We start from the raw sequence: 21,239 nt of genomic DNA on the forward strand, positions 1-21,239 counted from the left end.
ACTGTATGTAAATCATGAAATATTGTTATTTAAAATTTACTGTTTGTGACAATTTATAAAAAAATATTTAAATATCTGTCATATAAATTATTAATTATAATATTGAAGATTTTTTTTAAAATATATTTTTTTACTAGTAGCTATTATTTACTATCGTACAACAAATACCGTTCAAATCAGTTTAAGAATTCATTAAATGGTATGATTTAAAAAATTATACTTGAAATTTAACCGTTGAATAAATAAAACAAATTCATAACGAGAATAGACGTATTATAATAATTAATTCAGTAACCGATTATTTCGTTACAAGGTTCTTCTTTGAATATTCATATACCAATCAAAGTCCTATCAGCAGATAGGTATGCTTTCGTTTCGATAGCACAGTTGAATAAAATATATATTTTATGTTTACGTTTGAGGTAATTCGATTTTGGTCCAAACGTTAAAACCATAGACGGATATTGGGGTGGACGCAAGGAGCATAAAGATCCCCCCAGTATGTGAATAAATTCTTATATCTATTTCAATTTTACTACTTTTATTATAGTCAATATTAGTGTTTTTAATATAGCATTGTAATATACATGAGTTATTGTTGGAAACCTATTAATAAGAGTTAAAGCGCTAACCGATATCGATATGTATTACAATATATTAAGCAAAGAATTGCAGAGTAAAAATACTTTATTAGGAAAATCTATGGACGTTATAAATTCTGTAATAAAAACTTTACATGATGAACGAGAAGTTAATAAGTTAATAATAAATTAAATATACTTTGGAAAGACATAATGACATTTTCTAACAACCATGGTATTGGTTTAGAAGTTCAAGGAATTACTTAAAAAAAAAAAAATAAAACAAATTCATAGCGGTCAATATGAAGATTATTATATTGAGTGTACGATTAGATCATCAAATAGTTATAAAAATTCCGTAAATACTTCAGGTTTGGATAAAATTTGGAGAACACATTTATTCCACTAAGTGTTGGATAATATAATAGGAAATCTAAAATTTTGTTTTACATCTGAATTATTAGCATCAACTAATTCACTTTACAAATTGTCAAGACTCGATACACAAGGATCTTCTGTGTTTATTAATCATTATAAGTTATTATTTAACATAAATAATTAAATATCTTCATTACTTAAAATAAACGAAAAAGAATTATATGTCAAAATTATTGTAACTAAAAATTGTTTAAAAAAAAATAATTGTAAATTAGAAGATTTAATTTCAGTTTTAAATGAATAAATTATATTCCTAATATAATATTTCTTAATTTGCATAAAACTATGGAGGTTGCATTAATAATACCAGTAAGTATAGAATCGTGTGAGAGATCCTTTTCAATTATGAGAAGAATAAAAAGTTGGTTATGTTCTTCAATGACTGACGATCGTTTCACCAGGACATAGATATCGTGTGTACAAGTCAAATCGGGTGAAGTGGCCTTGAACACGGTTTCCAGAGGGGCGTAGCATATGTTATCTCTTAAATAAATTATATCACAGAACAATATATAACTGTATATAGTTAATACGGTAAAAACAATATATATGTACTATTACATATGAAAATTGTTTCCATTTTTCATAATATCGTAACGTATAGGGACTTTTGAGCTGTTGCCGATCCTTCAAGTATGGCGGTTGTCGGCAACGACTTGCGAATTGTGTTGCGGTTGGGAACGGAGAAAGGTTACCCAAAATGAACTGGTTAAATAATTTTTTTTATGAGTCGGAAACAGGTATATTTAACTGGCGTAGTATACGAAAATATAATATTATTAATGGGCACCCAAGTAACAACTTTTAAACTTGAAACTATTCATATACAACTACAACCGGCCCACGTATGGGGCCGGTTGTAGTTTACGTATGAGTTAAACAAATTGATGGACCTGGTTTGGCGACGGCACAGCACTGGAACGGTGGCGACAAAGAATTCTTCCCACATCACGAAGAAACCGACGCGGATTCTATCCGTGGTACAACACAGACAACGATGTCTGTAACCGACTGATCACAGCGACAACATATAGAAGCTCGTGAGCACACGTGAGGTTTTGTGGATCGGAAAACGCACAATCGTACCGACGTGGAAACCCGGACACAAACGTTTCACACGATTCAACATCTCGAAAAAGACCAAAAAAAAAACACAGCAGCCGATGGCTAAGCTCACGGCCAATTAACTCGCAAAAGACCATGGAAGAGGAAACATCGATGAGAGCTTCGATACCGATGAACAACTTGGAGCGTCCGTGTTATTAGAAGAAAAACTCGTACCGCGTTTGAACAGGGACGTTACCAACATCTTATCAAATTACGGATATGGTTCAAATTTTAGAGTTCAATAATTCATATACTTCATATAGTAGGGCATATAGTAGGGCATATAGTAGTGGTGGCCCGATCAACTGATCGAGTGTCGCTTCTATAATGTTCTGTGGTTTCACTGACTTATCTATTTTAAACATTGAAAGTGAACTAGTTTCAAATATTTATATTAATAAAATTGTAGATACGTTTGCTGAGAGAAATAATAAAATATTTAATTTAAAACTGATAGTTTAATTCATTTTTTTTTACTGTGATACGTAATGTATTCATAGAATATATCATATATTATGCCGTATACTATTAGTTTAATACTATTACTATTACTATACTATTAATTAACCACCAAGAATTGTGTTTGCTTACATTACAGTTTTTTTTACTATACATAGAATATGATTGACATACACCTTACATGTAAGTACCCAGGTTCAACTCAAATGTTTAATCATACCTAAGCAAATTTAAGTTTTGCAGCCCTTTACATGTAAATATTACATAAAATATTTTTTTTACATAAGCAATACATAGACTTAAGTTTGAGTTTATTTTATTTATTTATGTAAATTTGAAAATTTATTAGATCAATACATTTATTTACAACCAAATTTATAATTTAAATTAAGCAAACAATGTATAGAGTCTTATTTTTTACTATACATATAGGTACATATGATAATTTGATATAAATAGGAACTATATTCTTTCTTATAAAAACTACCTATAATATAAAAATGTTAAATGCCACCTTAGACGTGAACTTATATCGCCTATCATTTGATCCAGGCCTGTAAGAACCACAAGTTTCAGAATGTGGAAGTTGGTACGTCAACCCGGACCAGATAATATGTGATGGTACAAAATACAGGACACAGCAGTAGATTCTGACGAGATTTAAATGGACTATATTGGCCAAGCATTAAAGAAAAAGCAATGAAGCAAATGATATTTTAATGTACATTGATATTTAAGTGTTATGAATAAAATTATGAATAATTTTTAAAAATTACATCACTCATAATTAGTAATATACACGGGGCTGAATCAAAATTGAATTGGTCATTTCTCCACACATTTTCAAAACTAGTTTTATGTGATAGATGTGTTTAACTAATAATAATGCATATTTCCTGCGAGACCGCCATATTATAGTTAGTTTTTTATAAGAGAATTCAATAATTCAACATTTTTTAATTTTTATCTAAATTTAAGTTTTATTTCTAAAAACAGTTTTTTACGTTTACTGACAATTTTCACTTTATGGATATATGGCCTTTTCCAAATGACCGATTCAATTAATGGAATATTTTTTAATAAGTAAACGAATATCATACACAATTTCAACGCAGCCTGCAAACAGCAACACAACGTCATAACACCGTAATCGTGAGTTCCAGTTTATATTCTATTAAGATTATTACGATTACAAAGTTATTGAGAAAACTTAATCATTAATAACAACGTGTTGCGGAATAATCTTATTATTCCAAATCGTTTAATCGTATGTTAAGATAACTGTTTTGTTTTGATCATACAGGAGTAGTATAATATCAGTACAATACCATATTATGTCCATAACTTCTCTAAGATTTTTCACAACTCTTGTCAGCCGAATTCGGTTTAATGATGAAAATTAAAATTGAAAAAATGAAGCCATACCATACAAAAAAAATTTTTATTAAAAAAAAAAAATTAAGTCTTGGACCACAGTGCGTTTAATGGAAAGCAATACTTTTTAGTTATTTTAAGCACTAGACCAAACTAATGAAACAGACGATAAAGTGCATTAATGATTTTCACGAAAGCATATCTTACCTTTTCATTTTAAAATCACATGTTTAATTGGCACGTGATATGTGTAGTATTCAAACATTTCAACAACAAATTTTTGATTTTATCGATTACATCAAAATCAGTGATTCACTCTGATTCAAAATTGATATCAATCTTACACTTATTATTTTGACGGCTATTCTTAAAAAATGTTATGTAAATATATCTATTTCTTTAAACGCTATTGATAATAATGATTTATTAATATTTTTAACGACCAAGAAGGCACTGTACATTTTTAGTTTAAATTCAAATACTTAATAAAAATATATTACTTTACTCCTCAATTACGATAACTCGACAAAAAAGTATTATTTTATATTGTAAATTATGCACTACAATAAATACTACTTAAATTGTTGAAATATAATATATTGTTCAAACTACAACGAAAAACAATTATAATGATATATACTCATGAATTATAAAAATAATAACAATATTTTTATAATAGTAATGTTTGAATACTCTATACCAAACTACTGAGAAGATAGAGCCGATCGAATACAATTAATAGAGATGAACTTTTCAAATGACATAATAATAAACCTTTTTTTTATTTATTATTATTATATATATATATTTTTTATTAAAAACTAGTAAATTCAAGTTATCAACAGAAGCAATTATATTTTGCCATATTTTATTTTTACAAGACTCTAAACGTCTTTACTCTTTACATATTGCATTAAAACGACGTAAACTATACACATTGGTGATACACATTTTTTTTTCTAAATATCTGTCCTATATATTTTTAGAGGCGTTGTCGCTTGCTATCTCAATACTTATATTGCAAACAGATGGCTATGGCGACACTCCGATTTTTGTCATCGCATCAAAAACCTTGATGTCCTCCCACTGATGGGGGCCGAAACCTGCGAAAAGTTAAAAAACCTACACAAGCACACGTACACACAACGTCATGTATAATAATAATAATAATAATAGAAAGAAAGGAAGAAAAAAAGCAAAATAAATAAATGATTGATCGAATGTATACGCACCCCTCGGATAGCGTAAATTGCTTATCCAAAAACTTTGACCCTTCACACGCACACGCGTATACGGAACGGGAGAAGCGTCCGTATGTGTGTGCATCAATCATATCGACAGCACTAGATAGCAAGCACGTTTGTGGACACGTCTATCTTGTGTGCCCTTTACGATAAACCGGCGGCGGTAGCGATTCATGTGTACAATATGTAATATTTGTTCTTATAAAACGTAACATATCGGTTATTTTAATTGTTTTTTTTTTCTGATCGTCAATAACCATCAAGTAACAGGCAAAAAATAACACTCCTAAAATTCATATATGTAACACTGAACGAAACGAACATTACATTGTACAATGAGCTAACCAAGCGGCAAAACTGTACCAATAGTATTATTTTTAACAAAGATAATATTATTGTTTAAAGAATTAGACGAATAAATATTCGATCGCCATGTTATATAATCAATTTGAGTGATTACAAATTTTTAAAAATGTTTGATATAACAACATAATTCTACAACTTTGTTAAAAAGTAAATCGATACGAGTATGTTTTTAGCGTGTATTTTTCTGTTTCCCTTTATATTTCATTTACAAACGTGTGTTCGCCTGAGTGAATTAACTTATCACATAACATACATATAGTTTTTAATGTATACGTAAAAATACACTTTATAATATTACAATTTTCCTATAGACATTTTACTTACCAAATGACATCGGATACTTAGATATTATCATTATTCATAGTATATATCTCGTTTTGAGTAATGTCCTGTTATAGTACAAATATAGACAATTATCTCAATATTTTTTTATTTTATTATGAGCTAATAGCTAATAGCCACTACTATCGAATATTGGTTATGATATATTATTGGGAACTACTCATATTATAAGTCCATACCAAAGTTTGTAATTTTACTATAATTTTATATAAAATCATTTTACTATAATTTTACATTTTTAAAATCAATTTAACTATTTGTTTGATATCAATCCATATCATTTTAATATTAAGCCTTATTTTCAATTAATGTTTTTTTAAATGTACTTTCATATTATACTTATTATATGCACACCGTAAAAAATAAATACAAGTTACTAAAATAATGAAGAGAATTAATATTAAAATTTATGAGAAAATAATATATTTCCACATTAAAACAAAGTTATAAACCTATCCGGTACAGAAATAATATACGACAATTATATTTTAGTAAACCACTACAGAGTCATGTGTTTAGAAAATCTTTACATAATACGATTGTTATATTAATCTCGTATTTCCCGTATTGAATTACTTAATTACAAATCCATTAAATGTACTGTCCCATATTTGATAAACAAAACAAAAACCATATAGTAATCTATATTTTATTGGTTCCATTAGTTAAATTAATTACTGAATCAAATATTTATTACGAAGACCGCCAATGAATTCAATGAATATAATAATATTTATTAAATACGTACAATTCTCCAGCCCCTCATTATAATGACTTTGTTAAAAATGTTTGCATTAATATTTAGTATGGAATTTGTATGAATTTGTATAGTAAAAATTAGAAATGATACGAGTTAAATTTAAAAGAAATTTGTTAAATAGTGTGGGAGCTATAGAAACGTTTCTCCAAGCATATCGAAAAAAAATACTAACATGTTTCACATGCCTGATCTACACGCTCCAAAAGCTGGATAAATTAGATATGAACAAGTCACTAGAAATAGAGTTTGTAGACTAGGGCTATTGGAATGGCATGGGAGACGCGTAAAGGCCTAATTTAAACGGCTCAGGTTGTTCCTAACAGAGTTCTTCAAGTGCTTACGGAAATAGAGAAGATAATGGTAATTCACATAATTCTGACGACGGAGTAGTTTGAAGTTTTGGAATTTCTTCTGATAACGGAAAAGCTGGTGGTACTTCAGGTGCGTGTGGCGATGGAGGAGTTAATAGAGTTTCTTCTGTTGATTGCGATAATACAGGCTCCAGTCGGGTAGAATTTGTTGCAATTTGAGGATCTTGAGTCACTGGTAATGCTGGTTCCGATGGAGTACTCGTTTGTTCAGAGATTGTTGTGGCTGAACAATTAATTTTCATATCTGTACGCTTTGGTATTTTCCTAATTTCACTACCAGGTTTTCTCAGCTGCTTATACATGTCTTTTAATAAATCATCATTTATTACATATTGTTGATATTGTTTCGTTTGAGGTAATTTTGCTATTGGTGGAGGTGGTGGGGGAGGTGTAAGTGGAGGTGGTGACGGAGGTGTAAATGGAGGTGGAGGCGGAGGCCCTGGAGTGATTGATGGTGATCTCGAATGAGATGCAGTTTCTTGTGCTCGTGGTGAAAAAGATGCTGGTTGAACTTTTGTATCGTAAACAATGTTTGACGTTTGTTGATCATTTCCTCTTCTCAAACACGCAGTTGACATCATTACCATGTTCTGCATGGACTGTTCCGATCGATGTATCATTTCTTCTGCGAATTATTTATAATAATTAAAGTAGAAATGCAATTCAAGGTTATTTATAATATAACCGATTTAATATATATATATATATATCGGTTCTAACTTTCAATCATGCAGAGTCGCATTTTCAGTTTATCATATTTTCGATTGTAATGATCAGTTCTCTCGTTCTTTAAATCTCTACGTTCTAGACGTACTATGAACAATATAATATGTGTTAAGTAATTATTATTGTCTTAGATATAGAAAATAAATTAAACGTTACTTTCTGAATTTTGTAAAATCCTTTTTATGTCATTGATATTTTTCTTCATATAATTTTTCTTGTTTTTAATATTAGTCTTGGTATTGTTTTTTTTTCGCCTTATTTGATCCATTACCTAGATTCGGGTGTATTTTGTTTTTATACTTCAAATTTAATAGAGAAAAAAAAAATGTATATAATTCGATGAAAATACATTTGCGCTGAACCATAGCTATTTTCGTCTTCAAGCTGTTGATCTCTGCTGCAGCCATTAATGATAAACTACTGTTTGCTTTGACTAACGCATTTTTTTCAACTAATAATTCGTCCACCGTTTTCTGTAGCTTCTCGATCTTATCATTCAAGTCTACAATAGCTAAACCGTATAAGTTTGTATTATATTTTATTTTAATTGAGTAAACAATATGACTATGGTGAATTTAATTACAATTAACTTTGTCTGTCGAATTTTTAACACTCAATTGCATACAAGTTTTTAATTGTTCCTCAAATCTGTTGTAGTCGCTTTTATAATTGTTCATGGATTGCAATAGAAAACCTGTATAATATGTGCCAGGAAAATATTATAAGTTTTTATTTTATCAACATTTTAATTTAATAATAAAACCGTACTGCTAATTTCTGACAACTTTTGTTCCATAATACAATTTTTTTCCTGTATACGATCCAATTCATTGACCAAGTACATTTTGCTATCGTCCTCAGGTTCGACAACTATAAACATAGATAAGAATATAGTATTCCTCGTTGTTCTTTGTACGCATATTTTTCTTTTATATAATTACATTGTACACCGGATCTCGTGATTTTCATAACTTTTTCCTTTAAACTTTTCAACTCTTTCACTACCTGGTTATAATTGGCATCTTTGTTTGTTATTTCCACCGAGTAAAAATCTGCATATTTGTATGGAAATTATCGCAAACATTTTGTTCATTAATTTAATATAGTTATATAATTATTATCTTCTTTACCATGAATGGCTTGTATTTTTTGTTCGAATAAGCACTGTCCTTCTTTCATTAACGCTAATTCTTTCGCCATATGAATATTAGCCTTATAAAGCTTGGTCACAACTAACCACCGTCGTTAAATTGTTATTAAAACATAAAAAATAAAAAAAATTGAAAGTTTAACTGTTAAAGTTTTATCGTATTCTACCTATGATGGTGTTATCCAAAGCCATGTGGTGCGCATCTAGTTCGGCCTTCGTTCCGGTATCGCCAATAATGTTTGTTTCTTCTCCTACATTAGATTTTAAATGGACGGAAAACAATATTAACCGTTGGTTTCATGCGATTATTATATCTCATATTTTCGTTGTTATAATAGTTCAGGGTAAAGTCGAATACGTAATAGAAACCGTCAAAATAACTAGTTCGTGTTACGTAAAACGTATATCATATATTACCGGCAGTGTCCAGATCGCCATCACCGCAGCTGTTCTTCCTGGGAGTATGTTTTTTTGACACTTCTCCCGTCGTTGCGGCCAAATCATTTTCACCGTCGATCTTTATAGATACATTCAAAATATACTCTGGTTATAAATCATTCAAAAAATCTAAGAACGTTTTGTTTCATTATGATTGTTCTGACCTTGAATTCTTCGTCGGGTGTTTGGTTTTTCTTCGGTTTTATTTTACCGTAAATCCATCGAGGCAGTTTCAAAAAAGATTTCTTCAAACTGGACCTACGATGGTTGACGGTCTTGTTATCTGGACAAGAAATCTCCGAACTGTAAAACTCTTCTAGCTGACTTTTCATTTTCACAACACTTGATATTGCTTTTCGTGCGATTAGATAAATACTCGTTGTATATTAAACTGATATAATTACAGCGGAGTAAGAGTCGAATCACATGAAATACAAAAAGAAACTTAAAAGTTACTATTAAATACTATAAGACAATATTATATAGCAAGTCGAGGTCAGATATCTCTTAACGTGCCAATATTAGTGAATAAATATATTCGTTCGTTAAGATTGTTGATGAAAACACAATTTGTTGATTTTGTTTCCACGATACCGACTAATTGAATAATTATTCGTACCAGATGATTGAATTTTACATTTTTTTTTTAATTCAAACCAGCCAATAAATATAATTATTTGTTAAACTTGAAACAACTGAACAATTTTTTAGTTGATTAAATTCATGCTACCTAACGGATTTAATCATTTATCAAAACTGAGGATGATAATGGTGTGCATTATAAATTATTCACGTACAGCCGTACAGTAAATATTACATAGAGTAGTTTTATTATTTGTCAAGAATATTTATCCATAATGATATTAATAATAATATTTTCAAACTCGCAGATCATCCACCTTAATATTTATTTTTTTTTTTTTGATAACAAGTGTTTCAAACAATCTAATATTAATATTGGACTTTCAAATTTATGTTTTTAATATTTTTTTAGTATATTGTTATTTTATACCAATAATTGTGTTCTCGTAAAATTTAATTATTTTAAAATAATTCGACAATTATTGCCTTGGCGGCTTAACACAAAACGAAAATGTTTTTCGAAAATGTTTTCCAATACTCACATAACAGTTGGGACCTTCGACTGGTTTTACACTTACGCTACCGTACCGGGTTCCGTAAGTAATAGACTAAATTCAATAAAAAATACAGATTGAACCCGCGTACGTGCGATCGAAAATCACCAACTGCTAACGCGAAAATTCAATTCCCGTTTGCAATACACGAAGACGACAAAGATAGAAACCACGTTAATCACAATGGCCGTTGGTCAAGTGATCAAAAAAACCGAACACAAAAAACATCACAAAATGTGGTTTGCTGGAAAAGATTGTTGCAAAACGGGAACGAAAAACAAAGTTGTTGTGCACAACACGACGACAGCGAGACAATGAACGGAAAAACGACGAAAACGAAAAGGTGGGCGAAAGACTGTGCCGGCAGCGCGATATCACAATCGACACTTTACAAAAATACAAAAATAACACGATTAAAATAATTAACAAACAGGGAAAACGAAAACAAAGATACGGATGCACAGTACATGGTGCATAGCGCAACATATACATAATTTACATAAGATAATATTTTTATAATAATAATAAAACCGTTGAGGCCGCTAATGAACTCTCACGACGATTCGAACGTGTATATGCATAAACAAATATAATTATAATTTTGGATGAGAAACAAGGAAACACACTCCTTATTTTGAATAGTATAACTTCTAGTTCAATATTTTTATGTATAATATACAAAAGTATAACATATAGGAAACCGTATTTGCTACTGTCGATTACCCGATTCGTTATCGATATATTCAGTATAGAATATCGTTTTTGGCCTAGAATTACTGTCAATCAAAAAAGTAATTGCTCGAGAGGTTAACTTCAAAGATTTAATCTATAAATGTTTTCTGAAGCAAATGCAAGGATGAAAAAAATCTCATAAAAAAATAGAATATTTCTTCGAAAAAAAAGTTATTTATTTAAAAAAATATTATTCCCTTGTTTGTATTATTTAAACCAAAATAATAAGATGCATATAATGTATGATAAAAAGTGATAATATTCATAATTGTATATTATATAAGTTTTTGAATAATAATTACCTATTAGCAGGGGTGGTTATTTGTAAGACCAATGGATTATTTTCTCACGAACAGTCGAAGTTCTAGTTACGCCACTGCACATAACATAATTTATCAATGTAACACATTGAATTGGATTATGTATGTAGTATTATGTAATGTAATCGTCACTTGTCGATTGTCAAATATTCCAATAATGTTTCTGTTATTGGATTATAAACAATGTCACCTATTCTAAAATGTTCACTATTCAAACTCACAACCATCAATTTATGCGGTATTTCAATGATAAAAATTAATGTATCTACGATGTAGTCTACATTGGCCGTTTTTAACCATAAATATTCAGCCACTCCTGCGTTGAATAAATCTTCAAGTATTTTCAAGTCTATTGTATGTAGCTATATTTATTTTAATTATTAATGAAGGACTTAATGTCTAATACACTATACGTCGAATATAAACTTTTAACGCTGGTTGTACGGTGATAGCTTATTGTTCAGTCCTATACGCAAAACGTTTTACAGTTAAATGTAGAAGTGATATTTTTGTAATATTAGTCTAGATTTTTACAGTGTTATTTCCCTACCCTAACCTCTCTACTTGATGCAGTCATTTATCAATAGTTATAACCTTTCATATTAAATACTTTGGATTTTATTCTAATTAAAATAAAGAACAATTATTATTTTTGTTACCATCATTTACGTTATATTTAATGGAGTATCTAAAATTTGAGATATTTTAATTTTTAAGTTTTTTAATCTTACATTAAATATATTCTCTAATCGAAAGTACCGTAGTCTCCGAATAGTACATTTTGACAAAATAATTTCAGCTGTCAGTTAAGACGAGGATAATAATAAGAGACTTGTATGAAAAGAACACCATTGCAACGAAAATATAGTGTTTCCGAAGAACTTAATGATTACATCTAAATTAATAATTCAGTTGAGGTATAGTTTCAGTCTTCATTATTAATAGCTAGAGAATGGATTTATATGTAATAAAAATACAGAAATATGTACATATGTATATATATATATATATATATATGTATAATTTGTAAAATATGTGCTAAAAACATTCAAATATGTGGGGAAAAAAAATTTAAAAAAAAAAATCATTATTATTATTAAATTATCAAAATGATTTTTCGCATTGAATTAATAAAATATCTTTTAATTATCAAATTTTAAATGTCACCTATAAGGTATCAAAATATTTTAAAACAGCTAAATTATCGTTTCACATTAACCGATGTATTAAAAGCATATTTCAAGCGCATACTATCAGAAAGCGATAATTCCAAATTTTCAGAAGGGTATTTGTCACTCATTATGTCATTGATTGTTTTAAAATCAATATAGCCTGGAATATTTTTCTGTAACAGCATGAATTTTCTTTTTTACAAAATCTATTGGTCCGCTTACGATTTTTAATCGCTAATTCAACAATTTGCATACTATCATTTGGGGACATTATTTTTATTAATAATTTTGTTGATTTATTTTTAATTAAAATTAAATTATTTGCAATGTTTCGTTTTGCACATAATATTTTAAGCTTTTCCAATAGCGATAGAAGTTTCTGGATCTAATTTTGAAATAATTTCTTGTATTTTCGTACGAAGAAGACGTATGAATGATGAAATGATAAAAATATGCTTAAAAATATTTACAAATTAGTGAAATATGTAAAAATATTAATTATACCAAAATATGTAAAAATATGTAAAATAAAAGTATCATCATTTTAATAGGAATGATTTAAATCTTAAACATTTCTTATCGAATCTTAAATATCTCGTTTTAATAAAAATATACATTTACATATAAATCGGTTCTCTATTTATAGCTTTCTTCAAATTTGATGAAAAAACAATTTATTGATTTTATTTAAATCATTTCCTACACTAAAATAAAAATTACAACTTTAATATACTGATAAGTATATCAATTTAATACAAGTGCTACATAATGAATCTTGGTTCACTACTGCTTATGCCAAATTTAAATTAACAATGACAGTAGAAATTGGCTTATTTGTTAAGTAATTATTCTAGAATTTTCCTGTACATGGACAGTTCATTTAAAAAAGAAACTAGTTCACGTTTAGGTTCATTTTGTCAAAAAGAAAATGAATTCTTAAACATTCCTAGTTTGATGGAAGACAGAAAGAAAATAGTTCCCAGTTCTAAAATAAATTTTTTTTTTTACAAACCATTTTAAAATTTAATTTATATTACATTTAGTAAAATTGTATTCACACAGTGATCTCACACAGACTCGGCTGGGAATTAACGATATCTAGAATCTATATCCCCGTTTTCTTCTTTTTTATTATTATTATTTTTTTTAATAACAAGTCACGGTACCAGTTTCTTTTTAGACGACGCCCGCAGTTCCCCGGTATAGTTTGGATATAGAGGTTCTTTATCAATGAATTTTGGTGGGTTTGAAGTTGATTATGGAAGCGTTTGTAAAATTGCGCATCTTCCTCTCTGTCACAGTTTTCATTTTAGGGTCTTTATGTAGGGTGTAATTAGACACAAAGGGTGGAGCATTTATAATTTTTCTAAGAGCTATATTTTGGAACTGTTGGATTTTGTTGGTATTAGATACTTTTATAGCTTATAGCGCCCCATAGTTGAAGACCATATGTCCACATTGGTTTTAGAAGTGTTTTATACTAAAGAACTTTAATTTTTAATTTAGAACGTTTATTGTTTGTAACCTGCAGAGTCGAGCATTTAATGCAAGTATCTTGATACGGATATGGGCGTTCCAAGTAAGTCGTTTATCCAAGTTAAGTCCTAAATATCTAACTGTGTTAGACATTGGAATAGGAACATTATATAAAGAGACATTTGGACAGAAAGAATGATACAAAGTGAACGTACTGACTTATTCGGATTTGGTTTAATTCGCCATTTTGTGTACCATTCTAACATTAAATTTAGATGAGTTTGGAGTTTTGCAGAAGCAATATGAGGATTTTTGTCTATTAAAACTATGATTTTGTCATCCGCATAATGGGCTACTATGGTATTTTGGGAGATAAGCTGTTCTGATGTGTAAATATAAAATAAAAAGCAGAAAAGTATTCCACCCTGAGGAACATCAGCGAAAATGTATTCAATTTTTGAAACTGAAGATCCAATCCTGATATGGAAGTGATGGTTTGTTAAATAAGGTTTTAGCAACAAGTATAACGAGAGGGAGAATATTTTTTTTAATTTGAAAAGTAGACCATCGTACCAAACTCTATCAAACGCTTATGTCGAGAAAGGCACAAGTACAGTAAATTTTTTTTCTAAAATAAATTCGATTGCTTCAACTGACCTGTGTACTCGGTGTATTGTACTGTGCGTTACTTATAAAAACAAAAATATAATAATAATAAAAATAATAATAATTACAATAATAGTCAATAGCTCAGTCAATTAAATAACTAAATTTCTTATGAGAAGCTATGAAAAATAATTCTTTAATTTTAATAATTATTTATATCACCTATATTTAAGAATAAATGAAGGAAAAAAAACGTTGATGTGCCTTTAAAAAAAACTAATGAAATTTCAATATGTTCCTTCGCAGTGAATAGGAACTCGGTTAAGTATAATCGAAAAAAATCAAAGGGAAGAGACTTTGTTTTATACTACGAGTATGTAATGATAGTGATATGTTTTAATTATTTATTACCTATTAGCAAGATGAGTCTTTGTAAAACCAAGCCCGCTGGATTACTCCTATTTTGTCACGGTTTATCAAAGCTCTAATTACGCCACTGAACAAAATATATAATACTTACTATTTTTAATTATACGATGTGTTTAAAAATTAATATACAAAATCATTTGCAAAAGCAAAAACAAATAAAATTTCTTAACGTTATTGTATACGCGTTATTTACACACAACGCAATATAATGTCTTGATTGGAAGTAATGAATTATTTTTTGTACACGAAACAACGTGGTCACTATACATTTTTATAGATCGAAAGCATTTTGTATAACATTTTCCACCAGGTAGTTTGTAAAAGGTTAATTACTTCTGAATTTTACACAGATATGAACGTAGTACCACGCTAATTTCGACCCTACTCTTCCATGTACATAACATTCGTAGTATGATTAAACCATCTATCTACCTCTTAAACTGTAATAAACTAATTGAAAATCCATTCGCTCGTTATAAATTACCTTTTGCTCAGCGCTGCGGGTTATTACAGTACAATATTCTAGAATTTTTTACCCGATTCTGCGATCGGAGACGGTATCGTTTCATGACACGGTAGTCTTCCACACGTTCATGAAGTTAGCCCACCAAGTTGACAGATAAACTCCAAACCTATGCCAATATTTTGCAAAATAATTGCAAATTCGTTTATACAATTTTTAAATCAAATCTCTGATTTTAGCGATTGTTTTACGAATTTTCTAGTTAAGAGCGAATTTTCTAGTAAAGAAGTGGTTATTGGAAAGAAGGTATATTTTACAATCATCTTTAAATATATTACGCTAATATCGTTGATTCATTTAAGTTTTAAAAAATGATATTAAATGGTTGATTAGTTGAAAAGAATTAATTCAAATACATGAAATTAATGAACAAATGGTTTTTTCTTGTCGAAGACCGACCAAAATCATACATCATGCACATGGTGTTGACGTCATAATAACACTTAACACTTATGGGTCTTCCCTAAATGATTTCACTAATACAACCATTTATATATCTATGATATATAATAATAATACGGTCAGTTAGGTTAGAATTAGACTTACGAATGTATATAATTAAATATTTTACGTTGATAACCAATAAAATTACTGAAATATCTCCGTTTTATTTAAGAATCGATGTATGATAAAAAATTGTTGCCGTTTAAAGTGCTAAAATTTTTTTTTAAAAAAAAAAAAGACAAAAGGAGTTTTATATTCAATGTTGCAAGCTCTTATTAACCTCTACAAGCAAACGTGATTTTCAAAAATCATATATATATATATATATATATATACAAGTATATACATAGACGGATCTACGGGTGTGACGGGTGTACCTTGGCATACTCTAATGCGAATGATGTGAATAAAAAATTTGAATAATAACTATAAAGAATATACATAAACATTAATTAAATTTTAGTTTTTTGTAAGTAATTTTGCAAGTGTTCAGAATAAGTCTGAAATAATAATTACAAGTATTTTTTACCAATCGTTATTTTACATTATTAACGAAGCCTTTATTTTTAGAATTTAAATTATTATAACATGGTCTATACGTTCTTGTTTATTATTATTAGGGTTCGGGACTTGTTGCATATAAATTGTAGGAATAATAATTTATTATTGTTAAATTATATTCAATGTTATTATCGTCGAAATGAAAATCTCGCTCTAATAGAAGTTTAATAATGGTGGTAGTTTGGCTAAAAAATTGCCTTTTTTCGGAAACAAACACAGCGCTGACAAAATAATAATTTTGATATTTCTGATTTCATTCAACGTGCTGTGAATCAAGGAACTCACAGACACTAGGTAAAATTATATTATTATCGTTAACTTTGTGTTCAATAATAATTTTTAATTGTTTATAACCTCCCCTTTATATTTAAATAAAATAATTTCAAAATTGACAGGTCACACTCAAATGTAAAACTCTGGGTCCACCTATGTTTATATATACAAGCCCATATTTAAAAATTTGTCGCCCCCGAGCATATAATTTATGCCCCCCTCAAAATATAAATAATAATAATATAACACTTATTATTTCGTCCTTAATCAAGACTCTTTAATATTAAAATATAACTTATAAATGAAAATTGTTTAATAATTTTTTTAATTAACAAATTAAACAAATTATAACATGATAAAACATACAATTTCCTTTTTTTTAATTAAAAAATTATAATATAATAAAAATACAAATTTTTTTAATTTACAAATTATAACACAATAAAATATACTATTTTGTTTTTTTTATTGTTTTATTTTTTTTTTTCATTAAGTACATAATTTTTAAAATTAATTTTGCCAAAATATTTTGCCGTCTCTGAGACTTGACGCCCCTGGGCATGTTCCTACCTGTGCGCCTCCCTAAATAAGGGCCTGTATATATATATATAATAGACAAAGAAAAAACTGAACCTAATCCTTCGGAATAAAGTAGACTTTACTTAATAACATTAATAAAAAAGACACCCAATTATTTTAATGATAATGAGCATTAACGAATTCTTGGTATTTTATAAGAATCTTGTTTTTAAAGAAACTAGTATGACTATTTAAAAACAACGTCTAAATATTTTAAAAAGTATATTTAAAGAATATGTAGGTATAACCGATGTTAAATTAATAAATGCTGAATGCAATGTAATTTTTATACTAACAAGTTTATTAAAAGATAAGCCATCAGATACACAAGTAAATGTTTACACAAATGAAACTGGTAAGGATCTGAATAATTATCTCACTAAAAATAATTATTCGACTGATCCCTAAGTATATAAACCTTGAAAAAGATTGATATGTATGTCCAAGAAAAATCATTTATAAGTCCGAATTGTAACAATAAAGTTATTGGGGAAGTAATAATCCATAACCAATTATTTATTCAAACCAATATGCATGAGCACCATTGTACTCTTTGTTAATAGACATTTCAGTTGAAGTAACTGTTCAGTCACGAAGATAATGTATAATAATAATCTAGTCTTATTAAGTTATAAATTATAATATTATCTAATTGTTGTTAGGATGAAAATTTAACTATGAATATAATTAATGTTATTTAATTTTTAGGTATGTATTGTATGGAGTCGTGGCATATATCCCCAGACATTATATTGTTCAAATTAGGCACATCGACAGAATTTAGGACGTTTATAATGACTTGCGGAAAAAATATACCCGGTGTTTTGACTTACATTTTGATGTAAGTAACATAAAAATACATCCAAATTTATTTATGTATGTATTCAAGTAAGAGTAAATTTAAATCATGATAATGAAATAGAAGTTATACAAATATGTAAATTAATAAATAAATCGTGATTATTCATATGCTGCATGTAAACTGGTAATTATTTAAAAAGACAGTCTTAACAAAAAGATAAGCAGAAATTACAAATTTGTATAATTAACAAATCTCTTCGTGATCTATGTATAAATATTGTAAATTCAAATAAACTATCCAAAATTATCTGAGATTGAAAAAGTAAATCGGTAATGTTGGTGAGGCTGGCAAAAATTCACAAAAAAATCGTCAAAATTTTATTTACTATTATTTATTTTATTTATTGAGATTTTATTTACAAATCGTAAAAAACAATTTGCAATTATTTTACAAAATATTGGTGTTGGTTTTGATTAAATCGGTCAACTTGGTGAGGCTGCAAAAAGTTAGCCCCCTCCTCCAATCAAAAATGTTTATTGCCTAGTGGGGGATGATTTGCAAATTCTATAAATAAATTTGCAATTATTTGAAAATAATTTGCAAAATATTGACAAATGTTTGGAGTTTATATGTCAATTTGTTTGGACTAACGTCATTAACGGATCTTCTGCCAGCAAAAATACTAATTTTACATATTATTAGTTTCAAATCAGCATCATCATACAAAGCATAGCTATACTAGCTGAATAGTGATTAATGTTTATACAAGTGCGTAGTGTTTTTTTCTTTAGGTTATAAGTAAAGAGCTCATTGATTTTAATACGTGAGATTATATGGACATTAAAACATATAAATTAATGTTAAATTAAAAAATAAATAAAATCACCGCTGAAAGTTATCATCAGGAAGTAATGAAAATGTTTTGACTTTAATATTATTGTATTACAACTACATACAACTATTATTCACTGCCTCTCATGACCAGTTAATAACAAATATAAAGTAATTTTATATTTAAAATAATTACTTCCTAGAACAGTTATTTAGAACTGAATAATGTTTAAGCCGTGAAAATCTGTATGACTTAGTGTACGTTATTATGGCATTATTTATATTATGTAAATGATTAAATTTAAAAAATACAATGTTGAACAAAAGTTGGGTTAGATTTATTGTTTTGAGTGTCTTCACCAATGGAATGTGATTGGAAACAAGGAAAACAGCAGCGAACCCTTTGACTATAACAAACAACAAATACACCGGATTTCCCCCTCTCTCTGTATTGTATCGAAAGTCCCTTGAAATTATCGCTGTCATTCGTTATAACTAGTCATTACCAAGCATAGTTTTTTTTGTTTTACATTTTTTGTTCTCTTATGTTATAATTAATTTTTGACAATGAGCAATAATTTGTGTTGAGAGCAATAAAACCTGGCTTATCTAGATGACTGGTGAATTTCAAAAATTACAGAGTAGATTCGAAATTAATATTTAATTAAGAATTACGGGCAACGCTGGATTGTTATTTAAGGGGAAGAAGGAAGATAGACGTACCGAAGCGAACTTAAAATGGATTTTCATCCTTCCCAAAGAGGTCATAAATATAGTGGTTTTACACCAAGCACATTGGATAATAGGATTTTATTTGAACACACTAAAGCGAGTGAAACCATAAAATAAACATTACTAGGTTAAATATATTAATCAAATATCCTAAATTAATCTACAAATTGAAAAATATTATTTTTGTTTGTATTAATATTTATAGTACGAGTGTTTTAATTATTAAGTATTAAATATTTAATAGCAATTTTCACGGTGTAAAATTAATTAATTTAAATAATAATAAAGTGTGAATATTTTAAAAATATAAGTGTAGTTATAGTGTTGTATATGCATATAGTATGCATAATATGCATATATGCATAATATCTTATTGAGTTATATTTTATTTATACTTATACATTTTATTTGTTAACTTCTTATAGTTAATTAAACAATCGAAAAACTTAAAATACAATATTGTGTAATTGTGTTACATAATAATTATTGTTAGTTAATAGTTGATTCCAATAAGTATAATAATATTATTAGAACAATTTTTATTTATTTATTTATTTATTTACTAGCTGACCCGTCACGGCCTCGCCCGTGATTGGATGTTTATTTTGCCTTCGGACGATGACATCGGCGTTTACTAGTTGGGTCCCGAAGACCCTTATTTAGTCTAATTAAATCCCAGTATTTTTCAGGTAGTACACTAGTTGGGTCCTACGATTTTATAAGTACTACTCTAGTTAAATCTAAATAAAAAAAATGTCGCTTCTCATTTCTACTGACTTAAGACTTTCAGTTACCTAAAAATTTGAATACCAGTATGATTTTCTTTTTAAGTTTCTAATATATGGTGTATAATTATTAGTTGAAAATTAAAATACTTGTATATGGTAAATAAATAAATAAAATTATTAAAAATATAAAAGTTTACACAATTGGTAAAAATTTAAATGATATAGCTTTTACAAATTCAAATCTATTAATTTGTTAATATTATCAAGTGTATCTTGTAAGTTACAGATTTTATCGTCGTAGTGGTCGAACCAAACTAAGTATGTTATAATTTATTTAGTTGGACCGAACTCATATGTTATTGTTTTTATAATTGGACCCAATTAGTTGTTTATCTTTATCATAAATATTATCTGAAACTTAACTGGGATATGCCCGATAATATGTAGAATTTTTTATTCAAATTTTATCGTTTAATGTGATCGGCAAGTAATTATAAAAAAATCGGTTAATGAAATCCTGTTGAAATGTTTCTAGCAGT

At 28.2% G+C, this 21,239-nt stretch overlaps 2 protein-coding genes across 2 annotated transcripts in view; one reads left to right on the plus strand and one right to left on the minus strand.

Annotated features, from left to right (window-relative positions):
- Window positions 1–7,008: 7,008 nt before the first annotated feature.
- LOC112683885 (leiomodin-2-like) lies at window positions 7,009–9,688 on the minus strand. Its single transcript, XM_025555072.1, has 9 exons — window positions 9,521–9,688; window positions 9,336–9,435; window positions 8,899–9,000; window positions 8,710–8,820; window positions 8,537–8,638; window positions 8,352–8,462; window positions 8,118–8,279; window positions 7,763–7,855; window positions 7,009–7,667 (listed from the first exon to the last, which is right to left on the minus strand). The coding sequence occupies exons 1-9, from the start codon at window positions 9,686–9,688 to the stop codon at window positions 7,009–7,011; spliced, it is 1,608 nt and encodes a 535-aa protein (XP_025410857.1).
- Window positions 9,689–10,675: 987 nt separating this feature from the next.
- The window catches only part of LOC112683886 (eukaryotic translation initiation factor 4E-like), a 46,446-nt gene continuing 35,882 nt past the window's right edge, over window positions 10,676–21,239 (plus strand). Inside the window, exon 1 of the mRNA XM_025555073.1 lies at window positions 10,676–10,774. Coding sequence (XP_025410858.1) covers window positions 10,676–10,774 — 99 coding nt within the window. The remainder of the gene's footprint in view (window positions 10,775–21,239) is intronic.

The sequence above is a fragment of the Sipha flava genome, unplaced genomic scaffold (genome assembly GCF_003268045.1).
Source record: "Sipha flava isolate LNK unplaced genomic scaffold, YSA_version1 237_pilon_pilon, whole genome shotgun sequence".
In the NCBI taxonomy this organism is placed as follows: domain Eukaryota; kingdom Metazoa; phylum Arthropoda; class Insecta; order Hemiptera; family Aphididae; genus Sipha; species Sipha flava.